The 20,443-nt window shown below is 41.4% G+C and overlaps 1 protein-coding gene across 3 annotated transcripts in view; it reads right to left on the bottom strand.

Moving 5' to 3' along the window:
* Positions 1 to 1,495: 1,495 nt before the first annotated feature.
* Positions 1,496 to 20,443, bottom strand: part of LOC119790380 (beta-1,3-galactosyltransferase 1-like) — a 232,731-nt gene continuing 213,783 nt past the window's right edge. For all 3 annotated transcript variants that reach the window (XM_038295919.1, XM_038295918.1, XM_038295920.1), the window contains one exon: positions 1,496 to 3,444. In XM_038295919.1, the coding sequence (XP_038151847.1) occupies positions 2,197 to 3,183 (987 nt within the window). In that variant the 5' untranslated portion in view covers positions 3,184 to 3,444 and the 3' untranslated portion in view covers positions 1,496 to 2,196. The remainder of the gene's footprint in view (positions 3,445 to 20,443) is intronic.

The raw sequence follows: 20,443 nt of genomic DNA, 5'->3' as shown, positions 1-20,443 counted from the left end.
GCGGTACTGCGACCAAAGCCAACCACCAGTAGTAAACAAGAAGAAGAAGCGAAGCAGCTTAGCCGGGTGTAGCAGAAAAAAAAATCAGTTGTTGAGAATTGTGTCGGAATGGCGAGTGGGAAAGAACAGGAGTTGGAAGACGCGCCAGCAGCGCTTTATAGGTCTGCTGTATGGGAGCGCTTTGCATTTAGAGTGATTCAATACAAAACTGAATGGAATATTAGTTGTTGAATCAGCTGATTTAAAAAAAGAAATTCATGATATATGGATACATGGATACAATTAATGATAGCAAAGTTAGGGTTTACTGGGGCCTTTAAAGCTGAAGTCTGTAAGTTTTTAAAAATCACTTTTTTGTCATATTGGCTATAACTGTCCCTATGCTCAGACAGCAGTACATGTGATATGTAACCTGTGAAAAAAACTGCTTCAATTGGTACCGCCTACTGCCTGTGTTGCAGAATAATTCGGGACGAGTCAAAACAACCAATCACAGCCAGAGGAGCATCTGATGGAGTGTCAATCACAGCTCACACACGCTGAATCACCCCACCCCCCCCCCCCCCCTTGTGGTCGCATGCGGTAGCCGCGCAGATGCTGTGAGAGGGGTGGAGCTTGGAGTTAGGGCATGAGTGAAGCAGAGAGGGTGGGGGAGTGGCGTGAAACCTGTTTTTCTTCAAATTTTCAGTCGAAGTCTGCTCTCTCCTCAATGTTACAGACTGCAGCTTTAAGTTCTCTAGCAACTGCCTCAAGCTAGTAATGATAAAAAAAAAACAAAATAACCCAGAAAGTAAACTTTTTGGGTCCTTTGACAGCTACAATTGGAAAGCTGAGCTTTCCAAAAAAAAAAAAAAAACATTTTCCAGGCATGGTATCCCATGCCAACTGGATAACAAATTAAACACATCATTCACCAATTCATAACCAAGATGGCGTGCAACAACAACTTAAAAAAAAGTATCAGTTGTCGCCATATATGTGAAATTTCTAACCTTTCATTTTATTTTGTCAAAAAAAGATTTTAAGGACCGGTGGGAAACATATTTAATGTTTAAATCAGAGTTGGAGGTTTCAGCAGACATGCATCGCAGCTTCCTTCATTTTCTAAAACAAGAATTGCCAACGGTTTGAAAAACCCGAATCTGTCAAACTCAACTTTCACTTTTCCAACTATCCTTTTCTATGTGTAAATCTTAATATAAAATCCCAGTAACCCACAAGATTTCTAGTTTTAAACTGTCGTTTAAATACTTATGCACAGGTACTGTAATTCCTCTTCGATGCATTGCAGATTTGATTTAATCACACAGTGGAGTCTGCCTGACTTGTCCACCACCTGCACAGACAGCGGGAATGCTTCCAGAGGCACGAGGAAGGTTCAGCAGCAGCTGCAGTGAGCAGCAGCCATAATTAGATGCTTTCACTCCTACAGGGAAACCAAACGTATATTAACTGCCAGGTTATGTGCATTAAAGTGTGCAGAACCAATAAGACGTAATATCTTATGAAACAGATTTATTTAATTTCAAGTAATGGAAAAAAGAAAATCACTCAGAAACAGTAAGATTTGTTCTCAGTATATAGTTCTCCTGCTCTCTATGTTCAAGTAATAAAAAACACAGTAGTTTGCAGACGTCTCTCAGCACCGCCAGAAAGAAACCACTGCACTTCACACATCAGACATCAACATTCACCTGGGAATGCTAGCAGCCATTTTTCCCTCTGATATGTTCCTTTTAACCTTTCAGGAAATGAAACCTCTATCTGTGCTGAACAGTGATGCTCTCACATTAATACTTTAAACATTAAGTCATCGCGTCTTAGATCCACAATAGTCCTCACAATGACTACAGCTGGATCAGAAAATACATCAAATGCATGAAGAACATTCAGAATCAGAGCCAGTGGCGGAGCCTAGCAGAGCGTCTGTTGGCGTTTAGCTCATCTGCACTCCTGCTAATTGGGGACAGACTGTGCTTTGTATAAATGAGGAGCTAAACACATGTTTATGCTTCCTGTCATGGAAAAATCCGTGCACTGCTGGCGCGGACACATAACCGCCAGAGGGTTCTGCTTGGCTCTGAAACACCTTGACGTTTTGGCAAATAGAGTAATCCATAGGAGTTTGCTTTGGTCGTGCCTCCACAGCAGAGCAAAAGCCCTGAAGGCATCCAGAGAGCTGGCCCAGTCGATCTGCTAACACTTGAGGTGTTTCTTGCTGGTCATGTCGTTCCAGATGCGGTGCATCTCTTCAGGGGAGATCTGGTGGACGGTGACCACCCGGCGGTAGCGGCAGAGGCTGTAGGCCATCTTCCAGTGGTTGAAGCCACTGTTCTGGAATGGGTGGATACCTAGCTTGCGTAGGCACACTCCCACGTACACGTCCTCCAGGTGCAGCAGCCTGGTGTGCAAGGAGGTCTTGTATATGAGCTCAGCCACGTCTGCTGAGAAGACGTAGCCAGTGCCAGAGCAGAATGGTGGGTATTTGCTCTCGGGGTAGAGATCTCTGGGCATATACCACTTGCTACGCATGTCTCTGATTGGCCCACCGTTGATGACGTAGCCTGTGAAATACCTCCGCCTGGGCTTGGTGGTGGGCTTCAGGAGGTTGTAGATGAGGTTCTCCATGTTGACAAAGATATCGCTGTCCGTCTTTAGAACATATTGAGCCTTGGGGCAGAAAGTGGCGACCCATCGCATTCCCATCAGCGTTTTGAGTGTCAGGTTGTGGTACGAGTCAATAAAGTCCTCCACCACGACATCGTGAAATATCTGACTCTCCTGCTCCACCATCTGGTTGAGTACGGCATCTGTGCTTTGGCCCAGCAGGAAAAGCGTGACCACGCGCACCTCAGGAAACGTGGACTCGTCGCCCCACGTCTCCCTGATGGCCTGACGGGCGTTGAACTCCTTGTGCGTGGTGCTGATCAGAATGACAAGGAAAGGCGGCTCGGCCTCGCATTTCTTGGCCTCGTTGATGAGGTAGCCAAAGTCGTGCGGGTTAAGTGTGCGCGTGCGGATGTTGCTGAAGGTGGAGTTCTTGTTCACTTTGGGTGCCTTGCGCATCGGTATCGACACTTGGCCCACGTAGGAAGAAGAAGGGCGGGACACACTCAGGTACCACAGAGCGCTGGCCCAGCATACGACTGTCAGCAAGTACAAGCAGGAGACCTTAGAAGGCATTGCTGTTCACCGGGCCGGCATTACCAGCGGCAGCAGTGTTGGAAACGTCGGGGCCACACCTCCATGGGCAGCTTTAGATCTGGCGGTGCAGCTAATGGCTGCCTCCGCAACACCGCTGGCATCAATTTCAGATAACGGGTCTTGTCCGCTGTCTTCTACTGTGGTGATTGAGAAGCTCTGCAGAGGAGACTTCTTATGTCTGTGGCTTTATGGAGTCCCATCGCAGCTCCAAGAAAGGTCCCCAGATCTCTGTTGTTGAATCTGGAAAAACAAAAAGTGAAAGAAAAATATAAACCCAAGTAATAAAACAGCAGTCAGAGCAGCGCGTTAACTGGTGGAACAGACGAGATGTCGTATTCCAGAGGAGGCTTTTATAGCCACATTTTTTCCTTCCCCATTTCATTACTGACTATAAAATCAGCAGCTGTGCAGGCTTATCCTGTCATTGTGATGAGAGCGCTGTAGTCTGAAGAAACAGAATATCAGTAGGAACAGTGGGGCCTGCTCCGTATCCAATCCCACCACTCTCTGTTTGCAAATGCTGTTTATCTCGCTCTTATCCCCCTCGGACCAAGGCAGCGCCTCACAAATCAGAGCTAGAGCAGCAGAGAGGAGGATGAAACGGCCTCATGAGAACAGATTAATATCCACTTCCTCTTCTCACTCTCCTTCCTCCTCTCTGTTTCTTGTTACCTCACTTGGACTTTACTTTTTCATTTTGCAAGAACCTCTTCCCCAACCAAACACCCAAGATGCCTTGCAGTTCATGCACACCTCGTGCACTTTTCTTCACTTTATCACATTGCAAACACAAATCTTATTGTGTTTTATTAGAGCTAAATGGGTAGGACAGGTGTTCAGCTGGAAGATAAACCTAGCTGTAATCTGAAACATATTGGTTTCCCTGATTTTAAACAAACAGAATCTGATTAAAAAAGGCTGAATGGAAATATTTGCAATATTTAAAGAAGCATAAACATTGATCATCTTGAACCTACCAGTCCCTAAACAACTGTATTGTCATAGATGTATTACTACTTTTACTTGAGTAAAATGTTTGATCCACTGTGGGCAACTTCATTCAAAAATGCATATTGTTGCTTGTAATGTTAATAAAGCCATCATTAATTATCTTGAATGTGTTCTGGTAGCAGTAGCTATTTGTTTTAAAATGGTTGTTAAATTTAAAACTTCACTTGAGCTAAGCTAACTTTGGCTTCACTGTATATAAATGAACTCTAGTTTGTAGCTGAACAAAGATTGACATTTCAATTTCATTCTGCATGTTTTTAATGTCCAGCACTATGTTTATAGATATTCACTTAATCACGGAGATGGCAATTGGATATAAAAACCAGAATAATTGGACCAACTGTCCCTGGAAATGTCCCAGATTAGAGGGTTTTAAGAATGAGGAGGGAAAGGCTATGTGCAGACTGTTATTATGGTAGAAAGAGCGAATGAACATGCTGCGCGCAGACAGCTGTTAGCTAACTGGTTGGCAGCTGTTAACGCATTGATAAGGAGCAGAGTTCACCACTTTTAAAACAGACGAGGAAGAAGTGAAGGTTTGTTATCACAGCTGGTCGCAGCTGTGATAACAAACTGTGTTGAGTGTTCGGTTTTTTGATTCGGATTGGGCTGATCATTGTGATCTGTCTCCTTGAACCCCAGTCGGCCTCGGCAGATGGCCGCTCACACTGAGCCTGGTTCTGCTGGAAGTTTCTTCCTGTTAAAAGGGAGATTTTCCTCTCCACTGTCGCTGCAAGCATGCTTAGTGTGAGGGATTGCATTGAGGGGACATGTGTTGTGAATTGGAAATAAACTGAATTGAATTAATGTTGATGGGGAAAAAAAGAAAGTTATGTGATTTTCAGCATCCTGTGAACATACTCAACCAAATTCCTGAATAATCCCATAGAATTAATGTGGTTGCATGAAGGGTCATGGTTGCATATTCATTTCAGTGTCCCACAAAAGCCTCGCCATACAAAGCTCATTGCAGGGCCGGCAAGTTTTGATGGAGCATTCTTAATAAAAATGTGCGTTAATGGGTTCAGGCCCCGATATATATAATCTAGTCCTGTTATTACAAAAAGTTTCAGTGGAGCAATTTCCATAAAAAAAAAAAAAAAAAAAAAAAATCAGGAGGACAGGGTTGTCATCTTTAAAAGCTTCATGCATCATGTTTCGTTTTTTCTTTGTCTGCCCTCATCCAAAACAAAATATAAAACTGCTTTTTACATTTTAACCAATTCAGGAAATTGTACTCTTTACTTAACTTAGAAACAAACCACAAATATTTTTTTTTCATTCCTGTTCCTGCATCTATTCCAGCATTGGGTACATTTTTATAAAAGTATTATCGTACATTACTAAATTAAAAGTTGCACAAAGCAATTCAAGTTACACTTAAACAACAAAAGCATATATTTAATTTTATTTTTGGTATTACCTCCTGCTAAATCTCCCCATTTCTGGTGTGTGTGCAGCAATGCAAAGAGATTTATAAAGATCCTCCTCTTTGATAGTCTAGACACTCACCATTGTTGAAATCTTTGGATCAAATTTGTTCTGTGAGTAATTTATGTTTTTGTTCCATTTTTACCAACCATATGCTTAGTGGCTTTAGGGCTGGAAAGTTTTGCTGCCTACTGTTCTTCGGTGAGACAAGATTGTGGCGGCTGTGCTGCTCGTTTAGGTCAAAGACTTCTCGGTTTCTGTTGCAAGTTTTGTGCAGCAAACTTATTTCTGTTCTAATATGTGGAAAAGTTAGTATCACTTAGCCTGAGCTCTCATTGACAATGGCTGAAAATTTTGATGCAGTTTTCCAGACCCACTCTTTGGCGGCATTAACTTCTTACTGTAAAAAGGAAATTTGATTTTTTTCGATGATCAAGTTCCTGAAGATGGTCCTGTGTTTCAGCATGCAGGCTTTGTCATGCTTTAAGAATCACATGACAAAATTACAAAAATGAAATTGGCACACAGAACAGTAGTGAGAAGTTCGGTACCCATTCTTTTGCTAGTTTGTGAGTCAACTGTCAGGTTGCTTGAGGCTGTGTTCAGGTTCGCTCATAGATTAGACCAGGTCTAGTCCTCTCAGCTAGCAAAGAATAGATGCTGACCTTCAGCAGCAGTACAGTAATCTCTGAGAGATTTTAATCTGTGCTTAAATGTCAGTCAAACCCATTTGCTAACTAAATATACCCCTGACATATCTGACTCACTAAGGATTTAAATTAACCCTTTTCATTAGTTTAGGACGAGCCTATTCACATAATTGTTATATATTAAACCACACTTACAACATCCACCACTGTCCGTCCGTTTTTCCTCTGAGCATGAAGCACCTGACTCGCCTGTTTTCCTAATAAATCACAGGATACCCAAAGCTAGGAAGGAGTCTTCGAATCCGACGAGGCCACAGCGCTGCTCTGCATTAGATTAAGCAAGACTAAAATACTATGCTCACTGTAACACTGTCAAAGGTTTGGTGCTTTGAATGTTTATGCTTAACTCCTCTGTTTCACCTTCAAAGGAGTTGGTATAGAAATATACAGTCAGTAAAACTAGAATGCATGTATTTTGTTTTTCAGGGTTTCAGGAAAAAATCCAGGGTACACAAAACATTGCTGTGGAGACTGCCAGGGAAGAAGACGTTGATGTAAGCAAATAAACTATTTTTATTTTATTATTTACTGATGGTTTCAAAACAATCATCTTTTTGTTGTTATAGCCTGACTTTTACTAACACAGCTATGCGGATAGTGCAAGCCGTGATCTTAACTCCTTCAGAGCTATCAACATATGAAAAAATGAATAAATATAAAGGGATTAAACTCCACAGGCTTTAAGAAGCCAGGAGGATGGATTTTTTTTTTTAAATTTACAATTAAAAGAGAGCAAGCTCAGGACATATACTGTCAAATTTAATTCTCAGTATAAGAGTTTAAGCACGAAATGTGGTCAGTCGCATCGGAACCAATATTGTGTCTGTATTTTATCTTGACTTGAACAGTAACCCTACTTTTGCTGTCATCATATTTTGTATATTGTTCAAGGTGTTTGTTTAAACTGCTAAAATCTTTATAAATATATTTTGGGGCTTAAAAAGAGAGCAAGCTCTGATCTTTATTACTCCACTAAAATATTTTCGTGCTGAACTGTGGCTAAACAGTTTAGAAACTGTCTTGCTCTTTCTTGCTCAAAAATATCTTAATTTTTTTTTACTGCAACTCAAAGAAATGAAAGCAAAAACACTTTCTAGACTGAAATGAAAGAGCGTAGAGGACGACGATCAGCGAACATTAACGCTAATGTTCGGCTGATATTTTCCAAACATTTAATGCTGCTGGGCAAAAGTAAAAAATATCTTCAAAGTAACTAATCACGTTAGTTTCAACCTTAAAGTACAAAGAAGCAATGAGCGTAGAGAACTAGCTTGAACTCATCCTTTTGATATATTGGTGCCCTGATGGAGTTAAATCTGAGTTTGCATTTTTCAGACATTGATTAATGTATGTTTGCTCTGAAGCTCGTCATTTATGCCGTATCTTCGGTCGCTATGACTACCACTGCGAGCGTTTTCAAGTTTGAACACCCACCATGGACCATACCTTTGGCATGCTGCTTGTTTCAGATTTAAAGTTGCGCAAGAAACAACGAATACAGAGTTCTATTTCATCCCTACTGACGCATGCGCAAGAATGATCATTCAGTGCTTGAAGCACCGCCTCTGGCAGTCAGTAGGGATTCATAGAACCGTAGTTACGGTAGTAACTTTCGGTCCCCACTCAGTACTTGAGTATAAACGTAAAAACAAAAATGCAGTTAATTGCGTATATTTTTCCAACGTGTTTAAATCATAATTATTTAATCAAAATTAAAGCATTAAAGTCTTAACCCCTATATAAAACAATACAACTAAAACTGAGATCCAGGCTGCACAAAAAGATGAAATACGTTACACTATGTCTGACTGGTGTTTTATTTTGAAAAATGGACTGTACTTATATTGCCATTAAATCCCCAAGCTAGCAAAACAGAGTGAAAAGCAAACGTCTTTAGAAAAGAGAAATGGTCCAGCGAATATGATCCTATTATTATTATTATTATCAGAGAAAATAAGAGTTAAACCATTAAACCAGTCTTTGTTGCAAAAAGGTCAGGGGCCACAGCTCCATATTTACCCTTTTTTGTTTGGGAACCAACCTCTACCAGAGCGTTGTCAGTGAATCTGGTCTGAGGTAAATTCTGGGTGTTTCTAGAGGAAAACCGGTTTCAGGCTAACAAGAAGCTTAATGTCAAAATAAATTAAATCCCATCTTTTCAAAGACTTCTTTCCCCCAGATTGACGGTAATCTATGATGTGACAGCTGCTCCGTATGTTCTTCCTCATCATAGACAACTGAGGAGGAAAAATAATGAATAAGAAAAATCAGATTAGAGATGGAGGGCTGCAGATAAGAGCGGCTCATTCCTTTATCACGCTATGGATTTTGTCGTGTCTTGCGGGACTGCGAATGGTCTTTTCATCAAGGCTGTTTTTTTCCCCCTCCTCCTTCCACTATCTCTTCCTTCTCTCTCTGAAGCCGATTCATCAATCACATGGTCCAGTAGAAGCCATCTCATCACGGCTTCTTTCCCACACCTCCTCCCTCCTCGTGCCCTCAATCACACCCTCCGTCTCCACTTCACTGCATGCTTGATCCATCTTTATACGTCTTGCCGCTTTCCTCCCCCGCCTCTCTTCAGTCTTTTATTGTTTTTGTCTAGTTCCAGGCCTCCTACACCATCTCCCTCAGATGCTCACATCTTGAAACTCTATTTACCCACCCTACTATGCTCTATTTCTTTAGGGGGGCATTTCTTTCCAACTTATTGACAGCCTCCAGCTGCAGGCACTCCATCTCCGCTACCTAAACTTCTCTTGCTCCAGCTTTCCAGAAATCCTCAAATTATCATATTCACCCTACAGGTGCTGGTCATAAAATTAGAATATCATGAAAAAGTGGATTGATTTCAGTAATTCCATTTAAAAAGTGAAACTTGTATATTATATTCATACATTACATACAAACTCATATATTTCAGATGTTTATTTTGTTTAATTTTGATGATTACAAATGACAACAAATGAAAATCTCAAATTCATCATATCAGAAAATTAGAATATTGTGAAAAGGTTCAAAATTGATGGCCCCTGGTGCCACACTCTAATCAGCTAATTAACTCAAACCACCTGCAAAAGCCTTTAAATGGTCTTTCAGTCTAGTTCTATAGGCTACACAATCATGGGGAAGACTGCTGACTTGACAGTTGTCCAAAAGACGACCATCGACACCTTGCACAAGGAGGGCAAGACACAAAAGGTCATCGCTAAAGAGGCTGGCTGTTCACAGAGCTCAGTGTCCAAGCACATTAATAGAGAGGCGAAGGGAAGGAAAAGATGTGGTCGAAAAAAGTGTACAAGCAAGAGAGATAACCGCACCCTGGAGAGGATTGTGAAACAAAACCCATTCAAAAATGTGGGGGAGATTCACAAAGAGTGGACTGCAGCTGGAGTGAGTGCTTCAAGAACCACCACACACAGACGTATGAAAGACATGGGTTTCGGCTGTCGCATTCCTTGTGTCAAGCCACTCTTGAACCACAGACAGCGTCAGAAGCGTCTTGCCTGGGCTAAAGAGAAACAGGACTGGACTGCTGGTGAGTGGTCCAAAGTCATGTTCTCTGATGAAAGTAAATTTTGCATTTCCTTTGGAAATCAAGGTCCCAGAGTCTGGAGGAAAAGAAGAGAGGCACTTCATCCACGTTGCTTGAAGTCCAGTGTAAAGTTTCCACAGTCAGTGATGGTTTGGGGTGCCATGTCATCTGCTGGTGTTGGTCCATTGTGTTTTCTGAGGTCCAGGGTCAACGCAGCCACATACCAGGAAGTTTTAGAGCACTTCATGCTTCCTGCAGCTGACCAACTTTTTGGAGATGCAGATTTCATTTTCCAACAGGACTTGGCACCTGCACACAGTGCCAAAGCTACCAGTACCTGGTTGAAGGACCATGGTATCCCTGTTCTTAATTGGCCAGCAAACTCTCCTGACCTTAACCCCATAGAAAATCTATGGGGTATTGTGAAGAAGAAATGCAATACACCAGACCCAACAATTCAGAAGAGCTAAAAGCCACTATTAGAGCAACCTGGGCTATCATAACACCTGAGCAGTGCCACAGACTGATCGACTCCATGCCACGCCGCATTGCTGCAGTAATACAGGCCAAAGGAGGCCCAACTAAATACTGAGTGCTGTACATGCTCATACTTTTCATGTTCATACTTTTCAGTTGGCCAACATTTCTATAAATCCTTTGTTTTTATTGGTCTTCAGTAATATTCTAATTTTCTGATATGATGAATTTGAGATTTTCATTTGTTTTCATTTGTAATCATCAAAATTAAACAAAATAAACATCTGAAATATATAAGTTTGTATGTAATGTATGAATATAATATACAAGTTTCACTTTTTAAATGGAATTACTGAAATCAATCTACTTTTTCATGATATTCTAATTTTATGACCAGCACCTGTATATTGTCAACCTTGCTCCTGCTCTTCCTGTAACAGCATCACCTTGTTTTCCCCTCAGGGAAGGTTTATTGGATTCATAAACCTGCAAAAGTACTTTGCACTCAGTTTTCCGGGACCCGGAACAAGTAATATCCTTCCAGAGCGATGCACCTCACGGAACGGCGAGACCCCACTTCAACTCGAGTAAATTGAAAGATGGATGTACAGTTTGATGCTGTTCTGTGACTTTGAATCACATTAGCAGTCAGCAGACAACCGCTTTGTAACACAAAAACAGGAAAAGGCAAAGAGTTTCTGCTCATTTGATTCCAAGAGTAGAAAATCTAAATCTGAATTAGTTGTTTCAGAAAATAGGCTTTACATACAGAATTAAAGGGGTCATAGAATGCAAAACCGAGTTTCCATTGTCATAGATGAATAGCGATAGTTCAGTGGGTGAAATGGACGTACAGAGAAGTTCAAACCCCATCAACACCTAATTTCTCAGCTAATATCACAATTCTAAACTTCCACCAAAAAACGGGTGAATCCAAACGAAGCTCCGATTTGACGTAACTTCTGGGATGTTGCCTTATTTGGTTCTGGCCTGTACTTTTGTCACGCCCCAAAATTTACATATAGACCAGCCCACTGGTTCACTGGCCCAAGGTTGCCCCTGGTTGACTGGACCGGACCTCAGCAGAGGGCCATGAGCCGCCTGTCCTTAGCCGGAGGAGGGGGGCACGGGTCGCCTGTGTCCAGGCTACTGTTACCGGGTCAGGTTTGGTCACTCCGTCCCCCCGCTGGCTCCCTGCCCCCTTCCGTCGAGGTTCCCAGACCAGCCCTGGGGCTGATGGCTCGGTCCGAAAGCCCAGTTTGTTTCGACTATGTGCTGCACTTTAGTCGACCAAAATACCGAACCATTTTGAAATTTCCCCCGGATATTTTTTTTCAGGTATGAAAAGTAGGACATGTCCGGAAAAAAGAGGAAGGACGTCTGGTCACCCTAACAATTTCGATGTTTCAGTGAGTGAATTCTTGTTGCTATGATGCGTCTTTGCTCAGCAGCTTTGCTTGTTGTAAACCAACCAATCAGCACACAGTTCATCTAAATATTCATGAGCATACCATAAAAGGAAAAAAACCTGTCGTTTCATTCTAGGGCTTTTAACCAGGCTTGCATTAGGGCTCATAGAACAGCAAATATGCCATTTTCAGCCCAACCAATGTTACACACCCTATTCAGAGACCTTAAGGACCAGCACCAAATAGCCTATAGAATCATTCTATGACCCCTTTAACAAACATGACACAATTATTTGTTACGGTTAGGCCGCTGCAAGATCAATAATTTTTACTATTTTTCTGACAAAGCTTTAATAGGTATTATAATACTCGTGCCACACCGTTGGGTGGTTGGCTAGTGCTGCTAAAAGGGTAAAAGAAAAGAAAAAAAAGGTGCTTGTGTGCAATGACGGCGTCGAAGCTACAAGTAGTTAGTGTAAAATCCACAATAAATTAAATGGCTACTAAAACAGAACTGCAACATTGAAGTCTGCCAACTTTGCTGCTTGTGTTAAAAGGATAGATGATTAGTTGCTGCAACAGACTTCAGTTGAGAAATATATTTTTGATGCAAATGCAATACAGTGAAAATACTATACACTATTTAGTTTTCATTAAGTTAAATCAAATGTAACAGAGATCATTGAATTCTGGATAAAAATAACATATGCTAGGTTCTATAGCGCTAATGAAACATCAACGAGTAATGCTAAAACTTTTCACTTTTAAGCGGAGTGTTTGGAAATTGAATAAAGGTGATAATGGAGAGGTCGGAGTTGGCGTGGCTGCTGCAAGGAGATGCTAACCAAAAAGGAGAACAATGCTATAAAGAGCTCTAGTTTCTAAAGCGTGTTTAAAGCGTTAATGCATGTTTTTCAAACATGGGTCGACCCGCTAACATTCGGCATGTGGCTTTCTTCCAATTGGCAAACTGCGTGGCCTCTGCCCCCCCGCATCTAGCGTTGATGTCACTAATGGGACAGAAATCAGGAAAGTAAACAATGGAGAGCAACATGTAAGGAAGCCAGGGTGTAGTAAGTGTTCTTTATTTTTTGCTCTTTTATCTGTCTGAATCCCTTTCATCAGTGCTGCGCCATGTTTATATAGAATGTAAACAGAATTGTTTTGGCTAGTTAGATCAGACACCACTGGCGCGGTGTGTAGACGTCAGTATGTTAAGCTCAATGGTGTCAATTTTAATTTAGTGGGTCAACCCGGGATTGAAGTTCCCACAGCATGCTGACCAGAGCCAAGGCGATTTTAACATGGGTCACTTGCCGAGTCGTTTTACATGCCAGTGAGCCGTTGCCACTGCCACTAAAAAACTATTTAAATGGGTTTATCGGCCAGTGGGAAAGGGGTATAACCGTTAACATCAGGATAAAAAAATCCATCCTCAAGCGAGTTAGATTTATCAGTTAACTCCATGAAACAAATCAAGCATGTGAAACGTCTCAGCTGCTGCTGATGTTGCGATTGGCTAAATATTGAACATGGTAGGCAGGCATCCAAACAGCTTGAAGAATTATACTGAATGTCCCTCCCTTTAGTGAACACGTTCTGCAGACGGCTTCCCAGACTTGATACCGTGTGGAATTCAAATTAACCTACATGTAAAAATCTGGCTTATGCCAGGTTAACGCATCTAGGCTAACATGTTCAGCTAAGCGGACACCATGACAAAGGGGGCAGCGGCTTCAAACGTATCCACTGGGAGCTGGTTTCAAATGTAGTCTCCGTTACAGACATCTTGAGGACGGTCCCATTGGGACTCTGATCAACGAAGAAGCTTGCTTTGATTTGACAGATTTGATATAGATTCAATGTTTGTCAATTCTTTTTTAAACCGAGGAAATCATAAAACATGCTTTATAGCATAATTATAATTCCTTAAGCTTTTTCACATTACTGCCACAATATTTAACAGGGTTTTGTTACAATTTTGTGTTAAGTTAAAGGAAAAGTCTGAACCTCTTGCCTGTTTCTCTGCTAAAAAAGCCTGTATTTTATCAAAGCAAAAGAGGAAGGAAAATAAAGGTATTGCTTCTCTAATAATGTGCTTATCCATGACAGAATCATGTAATTTTAAAAAAGGTGAACAACTTCAAGCCCACATGATTGCTAAGTGCTACTTTTATAAAGTTCCTATAATTAGAGCCTAACTATCTAGTTAAAAACTGCCTCGATCCGGTGTAAACATACATTAACATGAAGCTGAAAGAAATTACTGTTATTTTCAACAGCCGCTCATAATCCTGCTAGCGGTGTGAGCTGTTGTCATGACAGCAGGATGACGAGCAACATGAGGACGGAGGGGAAGCAAGGCAGACGCTCTGCCCTACACTGGTGCTAAGTGTTTAAAATGTAACCCCCCCTAAAGCCTAGTTATTGCTCCATTACTCTTCACTGTGATACCAAGACAGCACCGTGCAGCAAGTCAGTCTGCAAAATACAAAAAAAATATGAATTCAGTCTGAAAACACCCCTGGACTTGCAGAAAAGTGAGGAAAAACGACTCAAAATGAAAGAAACATTTCATTACAAAAATGCACAGTTTTCCAGACTTGCATAAGTAATTCTGCCGATTTGCTGTCTTATTGCTTTGTGGCAAACAGAGAAAATTTAAATCAACTTCATTTTTATTCCGGTTCATAAACCTAGAGGAGCTCTGGGAGATACAGCAACTATAAAAAGTCAAGATGATAATAAGCGAACATCTTTCCAGAGCTCGTCAGCGGTCAGATCTTTGGAACACGCTCATCTGACCACAGTGTTAGCACGCTATATGCTGCTCATGACGCAGAACTAAGCCTGAAATATTCATACTGATTAAAGATGCAAGTAGGATTGCTCTGAAACCCTGACCTGATGACATGAAGTCTTGCAAAGACGTCCTACTTTTTAGTTTCCCTCAGCATGTAGTAGTTGGACACTTTGTCACTGCGTGTTTCTTTTCTTCTAATGGACTAAATATTAAATGTTTTCTGCAGTAACTTGGTAAAATATTTGAACCGTTTGAACTTTTTCACATTTTTCTGCACCAGAACCACTAACTTCAACATTTTTTATTAAGACCTCAAGTAATAAATAAATTCCATCCCAGACATGATTTCTGCAGACTGTAAAAGGGAGTCAGGGTGGTTCCTGCAGAAACCAGGACCTGGCAGGTGGAGATCCACTTAAACTTGAAGCTTTGAGTTGGAATCATGCTTAGAATTTCGTGTTGAATGAAATATTTTATCATTCTCCTGGTAACCCTTCTATTAAAGTCAGCTTTGCTTTGTTCCAAGAAAGGATCCACTATGCTTTCTCCACCTTTCCATACCATCTAAGCACATTCTGGTTTACAGGCCTTATATTCCTCTAGTTCCACGTCCGATAAAATCCACATAAAACATTTTAAAGTTCGCGATTTAATGTGAGACTAAAATGATGAAGGGATGTAAAAACTTGTGCTAGTTCATGCATGTTGCTCCTTTAAGAAAATAGTTACATAAGCTGTCTAAAGGAGCTCTGCCAGACTTAAAACAACCTAAAAATGAAGCAGATGTTTATGACGCAAACATTACGCCTTAAAATAAAACAAACCACCCCAAATAGAGGCTTGATATCTGTGGTAGAGGAGGAAGAGCGAAGCTTATCAAAGCTCAAACTAATCCCTATACTGCTATATCAGATAATGCTGATAATACAAGCTGTGGTATAGATAGGCATGGTATGATAAAATAAAAAATTATGGAAAAATTAAATGCCTGCTGAATTGTGGGCTGATCTTCAGCATAGAGTTTATAGCATCAACTCTGAAGTAAGTAATTTTTGTAGAAATTCAAATGATTGCGATGAGTGCATCTCTGCAACCAAAAGGTTTATTGTAATATATGTGGTGAAACAGCAAAGGTAAGAGATGTTTTTACGACTAGTTTCCAGCTGAGCGGCTCCATCTGTTGCTGTTTAATGGGGCTGTGGAGACAGAAGTGTTCTTCATAGGTTGCTTTATCTTTTACATCTTTTATTTCATTTGGAAATGGCTTGAATTGTGTTTTATGCTGGCTGGTCGCATAGATTCTGCAGGTTAAATTAATGAAGCACATGGCTTCATTTTCTGTTGTCAATGCATCGTTTATCATTGTTGTTGTTGATCAACACTGATGAGGCACCTAAGCAAGTACCTCCCGGGTTCAAAGTTAATTTTCTCTCCATTTCTCTGGGAAGCGAAATTTATCTGTATTTTTGCGTACTTTTTGACCCTCCACTGTCTGAAGTTTGCTTTATAAATAAACTTTTCCTTAGTTGAATCTGAATCTGATCTTTTCATGGCAGTCTGAACAACACAGGTCCGATTTTTACCAATGCGACGCAGGCCACTTGGCTAGGTGGTCCTGAATCCGATACAAATCTGATCTTTTCATTCATCCGACCTGGATGCCATTAGTAACCGACATAGGTACCTATTCTGCTTCTTGCTACACAGAAGCGGCAAGAAAGACAACAACCATGGAGGACGGCGATGCAGAGAGCAGTATTTATGTTTAACTTGAAAAGATTGAGGTTTTAAGGTTTGGAAAGATCGCTAGATGCGCTCCAGCGCTACCATCCATGTTTACTTCCGTAAACACGAAGCACGCTTGTGACGTCATTGCGTCCTCTATTGCGCATGCGGGACACTTGAGCTGTATGAATGCAGTTCACACATGAGATCCCATAAAAGTCGCATATATTTGGAAATGTGAACGGCAACGGAAAAAAATCAGATTTCACAAAAAAAATGGAACCGAGCATCAAGGCCTGCAGTCTGAACGTAGCCTTTGATTGTTGGTGAAATTTTTTAGATAAAAGAAAGCTAGCCAGCTAGCTTTAGATAGTCAGCTAGCTTTAGATAGCTAGCTAGCTTTAGCTATCTATCTATCTATCTATCTATCTATCTATCTATCTATCTATCTATCTATCTATCTATCTATCTATCTATCTATCTATCTATCTATCTATCTATCTATCTATCTATCTATCTATCTATCTATAAATGTATATGTGTGTGTATAAATCATACTACGCTTAAAGAAGCAACAGGTCAGGTATGAACCAGTATACGAAATGTGGGCGGCTACTGCTGGAAAGGGTGTTTGTATTTTCATATTTTAATTAAAACTTATCAAATAGAGAAGCAGAGGAGACGTTGTGTCCAACATAATCAGCAAGCTGTCTTCCTCAGTAGCTTGCTGGTGTTTGTTACACTGCTGCCTAATGATAAAGGTAGCTTTTTCATTTCATGACAAACTTGACCTTTAACACTCCCATCAGATCCGCTGCAGTTCTTCCTCTGGCTGCTGCCATCAGAACCCCACAACTTAAATAATCCTTGATCTCCTTAACTTTGTTGTCTTTTGTGCTGCTCTACAGCTGTGGCTGCAACAGTCTGCCTTAGTTCTATTCGGGAAAACTGGAAAAAAAACTACTCAGGGTGCTTATTTTCTACTGCCATACAATATATGGATGTAGCAGCTTGTCTGGGTTAAGGGGTTCATCATGATCATACACTATATTGCCAAAAGTATTTGCTCACCCATCCAAATTATTGGAATCAGGTGTTCCAATCACTTCCATGGCCACAGGTGTATAAATTCAAGCACCTAGGCATGCAGACTGTTTTTACAAACATTTGTGAAAGAATGGGTCGCTCTCAGGAGCTCAGTGAATTCCAGCGTGGAACTGTGATAGGATGCCACCTGTGCAACAAATCCAGTCGTGAAATTTCCTCGCTCCTAAATATTCCACAGTCAACTGTCAGCTGTATTATAAGAAAATGGAAGTGTTTGGGAACGACAGCAACTCAGCCACGAAGTGGTAGGCCACGTAAACTGACGGAGCGGGGTCAGCGGATGCTGACGCGCATAGTGCGAAGAGGTCGCCAACTTTCTGCAGAGTCAATCACTACAGACCTCCAAACTTCATGTGGCCTTCAGATTAGCTCAAGAACAGTGCGCAGAGAGCTTCATGGAATGGGTTTCCATGGTCGAGCAGCTGCATCCAAGCCATACATCACCAAGTGCAATGCAAAGCGTCGGATGCGGTGGTGTAAAGCACGCCGCCACTGGACTCTAGAGCAGTGGAGACGCGTTCTCTGGAGTGACGAATCGCGCTTCTCCATCTGGCAATCTGATGGACGGGTCTGGGTTTGGCGGTTGCCAGGAGAACGGTACTTGTCTGACTGCATTGTGCCAAGTGTAAAGTTTGTTGGAGGGGGGATTATGGTGTTGGGTTGTTTTTCAGGAGCTGGGCTTGGCCCCTTAGTTCCAGTGAAAGGAACTCTGAATGCTTCAGCATCCCAAGACATTTTGGACAATTCCATGCTCCCAACTTTGTGGGAACAGTTTGGAGCTGGCCACTTCCTCTTCCAACATGACTGTGCACCAGTGCACAAAGCAAGGTCCATAAAGACATGGATGACAGAGTCTGGTGTGAATGAACTTGACTGGCCTGCACAGAGTCCTGACCTCAACCCGATAGAACACCTTTGGGATGAATTAGAGCGGAGACTGAGAGCCAGGCCTTCTCGTCCAACATCAGTGTGCAACCTCACAAATGCGCTTCTGGAAGAATGGTCAAAAATTCCCATAAACACACTCCTAAACCTTGTGGACAGCCTTCCCAGAAGAGTTGAAGCTGTTCTAGCTGCAAAGGGTGGACCGACGTCATATTGAACCCTATGGATTAGGAACGGGATGTCACTTAAGCTCATATGTGAGTCAAGGCAGGTGAGCAAATACTTTTGGCAATATAGTGTACGTCCGAAATCCAAAGTGCTCCCTTCACTGAAGCTGCTGCAATTGGCTTCAAAACCCATTTCCTTCTCCTGTTCACCGTCATGCTGCTCCTCACAGGGCTCTTATATATAAACATATGAGACCAAAGAAAGAACATAAGTTAAAGAAACGAGATAATAGAGTAAGAGAGCGATGCACTGAAGGGAAACCTTTGGTACATCCAGCAAGAGATGAAAAAGCACAGAAAATAAGCAGACATAACAATCAAGTTTATTCAGTAGTATAAAGGAACTTAGGGTTCAAACTATCGGATTAATTGACTTGAAATAATCTTTAACTGGACTATACAGACTAAAACATTCCATTAGCTGAAAGATCAACCCGATTAGAGCAGTAATTATGCTGAAAGTATAAAACAAATACATCTTTTAGATCATCCAACCATCTATTTCATTTTTTTTATTTCCTCCAAACGTGGCTTAGCTGAGTAAATAAATCAATTTTTAGGTGTATTTGTTCAGCAGCACCTTCTCTCTGCCAACATTTTTGCATCCTGACTGACGATAAGATACCTGAAACCTTGTTTTAATAAAAACTGCATCAGAAAGTACTAAAACGTCTCTGCCGTATAAATGTTTTAACGTGTTTCTAGCTAGAGGGGAATCAGATATAGTGATTACGCAATCAAGTGGACTCCATGCTGCTGTTTAAAAAAAGCTGGGAGGCCACAGATACGTTGGGAGTTTTGGTCTTGTTTAATGTTGCCGCCGATAATTGATTGGATTCATTAGTGCTGCGTGGAGTGACCTTGCTGGCGGGGGGGGGGGGGTGACTGTGGAGCGTGAGTCAGCGAGGGAGCCGGTCAGACAGAGAACAAAGAGGTCTGTGTAATAGAGTGCACTGCGAGGCACGTGTGTTTGTGTGTCTGAGGCCGACACATCTGAAGGTAAATAAATCACACTCCGATCTCCGCGCTGACATCTTACATCCTCGCTGCCTGCCTTCATATTACAGATCTAACGACTGGCAGGGGGAAAAACAACCAGCCGCCTCCATCAGTTCTGCTTTTTCATGACTGCTGATTTAAGGAACGCTGTCAAAATGTTGAGTTCTTTACAGTGCTGTATAATGATGTGGTAATAGTATCTGAAAGTGAGGTATGACCTGTGAATATCAGTCAGTGGCAAAAATATAAGCGAGTGGATAATGTATACGGGAGGAAAAAAAACAACCTCCAGAGACTGGAGTGGATATTGTGTTAGAATGAATGCGCTTGCTTTATGATTACAGAGCAGGCAGGCTGCCTGAGGGAAGGAACTCAAACACGTTCCCTTCAAAACCAAACAGACTTCAAGGCCAGTGAGTTCTGAGACTGAGGACCAGGAGATGTGAGGAAGGAGATGTTGTCTTTGTATACAGGTGCTGGTCATAAAATTAGAATATCATGAAAAAGTAGATTGATTTCAGTAATTCCATTTAAAAAGTGAAACTTGTATATTATATTCATACATTACATACAAACTCATATATTTCAGATGTTTATTTTGTTTAATTTTGATGATTACAAATGACAACAAATGAAAATCTCAAATTCATCATATCAGAAAATTAGAATATTACTGAAGACCAATAAAAACAAAGGATTTATAGAAATGTTGGCCAACTGAAAAGTATGAACATGAAAAGTATGAGCATGTACAGCACTCAGTATTTAGTTGGGCCTCCTTTGGCCTGTATTACTGCAGCAATGCGGCGTGGCATGGAGTCGATCAGTCTGTGGCACTGCTCAGGTGTTATGATAGCCCAGGTTGCTCTAATAGTGGCTTTTAGCTCTTCTGAATTGTTGGGTCTGGCGTATTGCATCTT

The sequence above is a fragment of the Cyprinodon tularosa genome, unplaced genomic scaffold (assembly GCF_016077235.1).
Source record: "Cyprinodon tularosa strain WSP-4 unplaced genomic scaffold, ASM1607723v1 ctg362, whole genome shotgun sequence".
Taxonomy (NCBI): Eukaryota; Metazoa; Chordata; class Actinopteri; order Cyprinodontiformes; family Cyprinodontidae; genus Cyprinodon; species Cyprinodon tularosa.
This window is presented reverse-complemented; position numbering and strand designations above follow the sequence as displayed.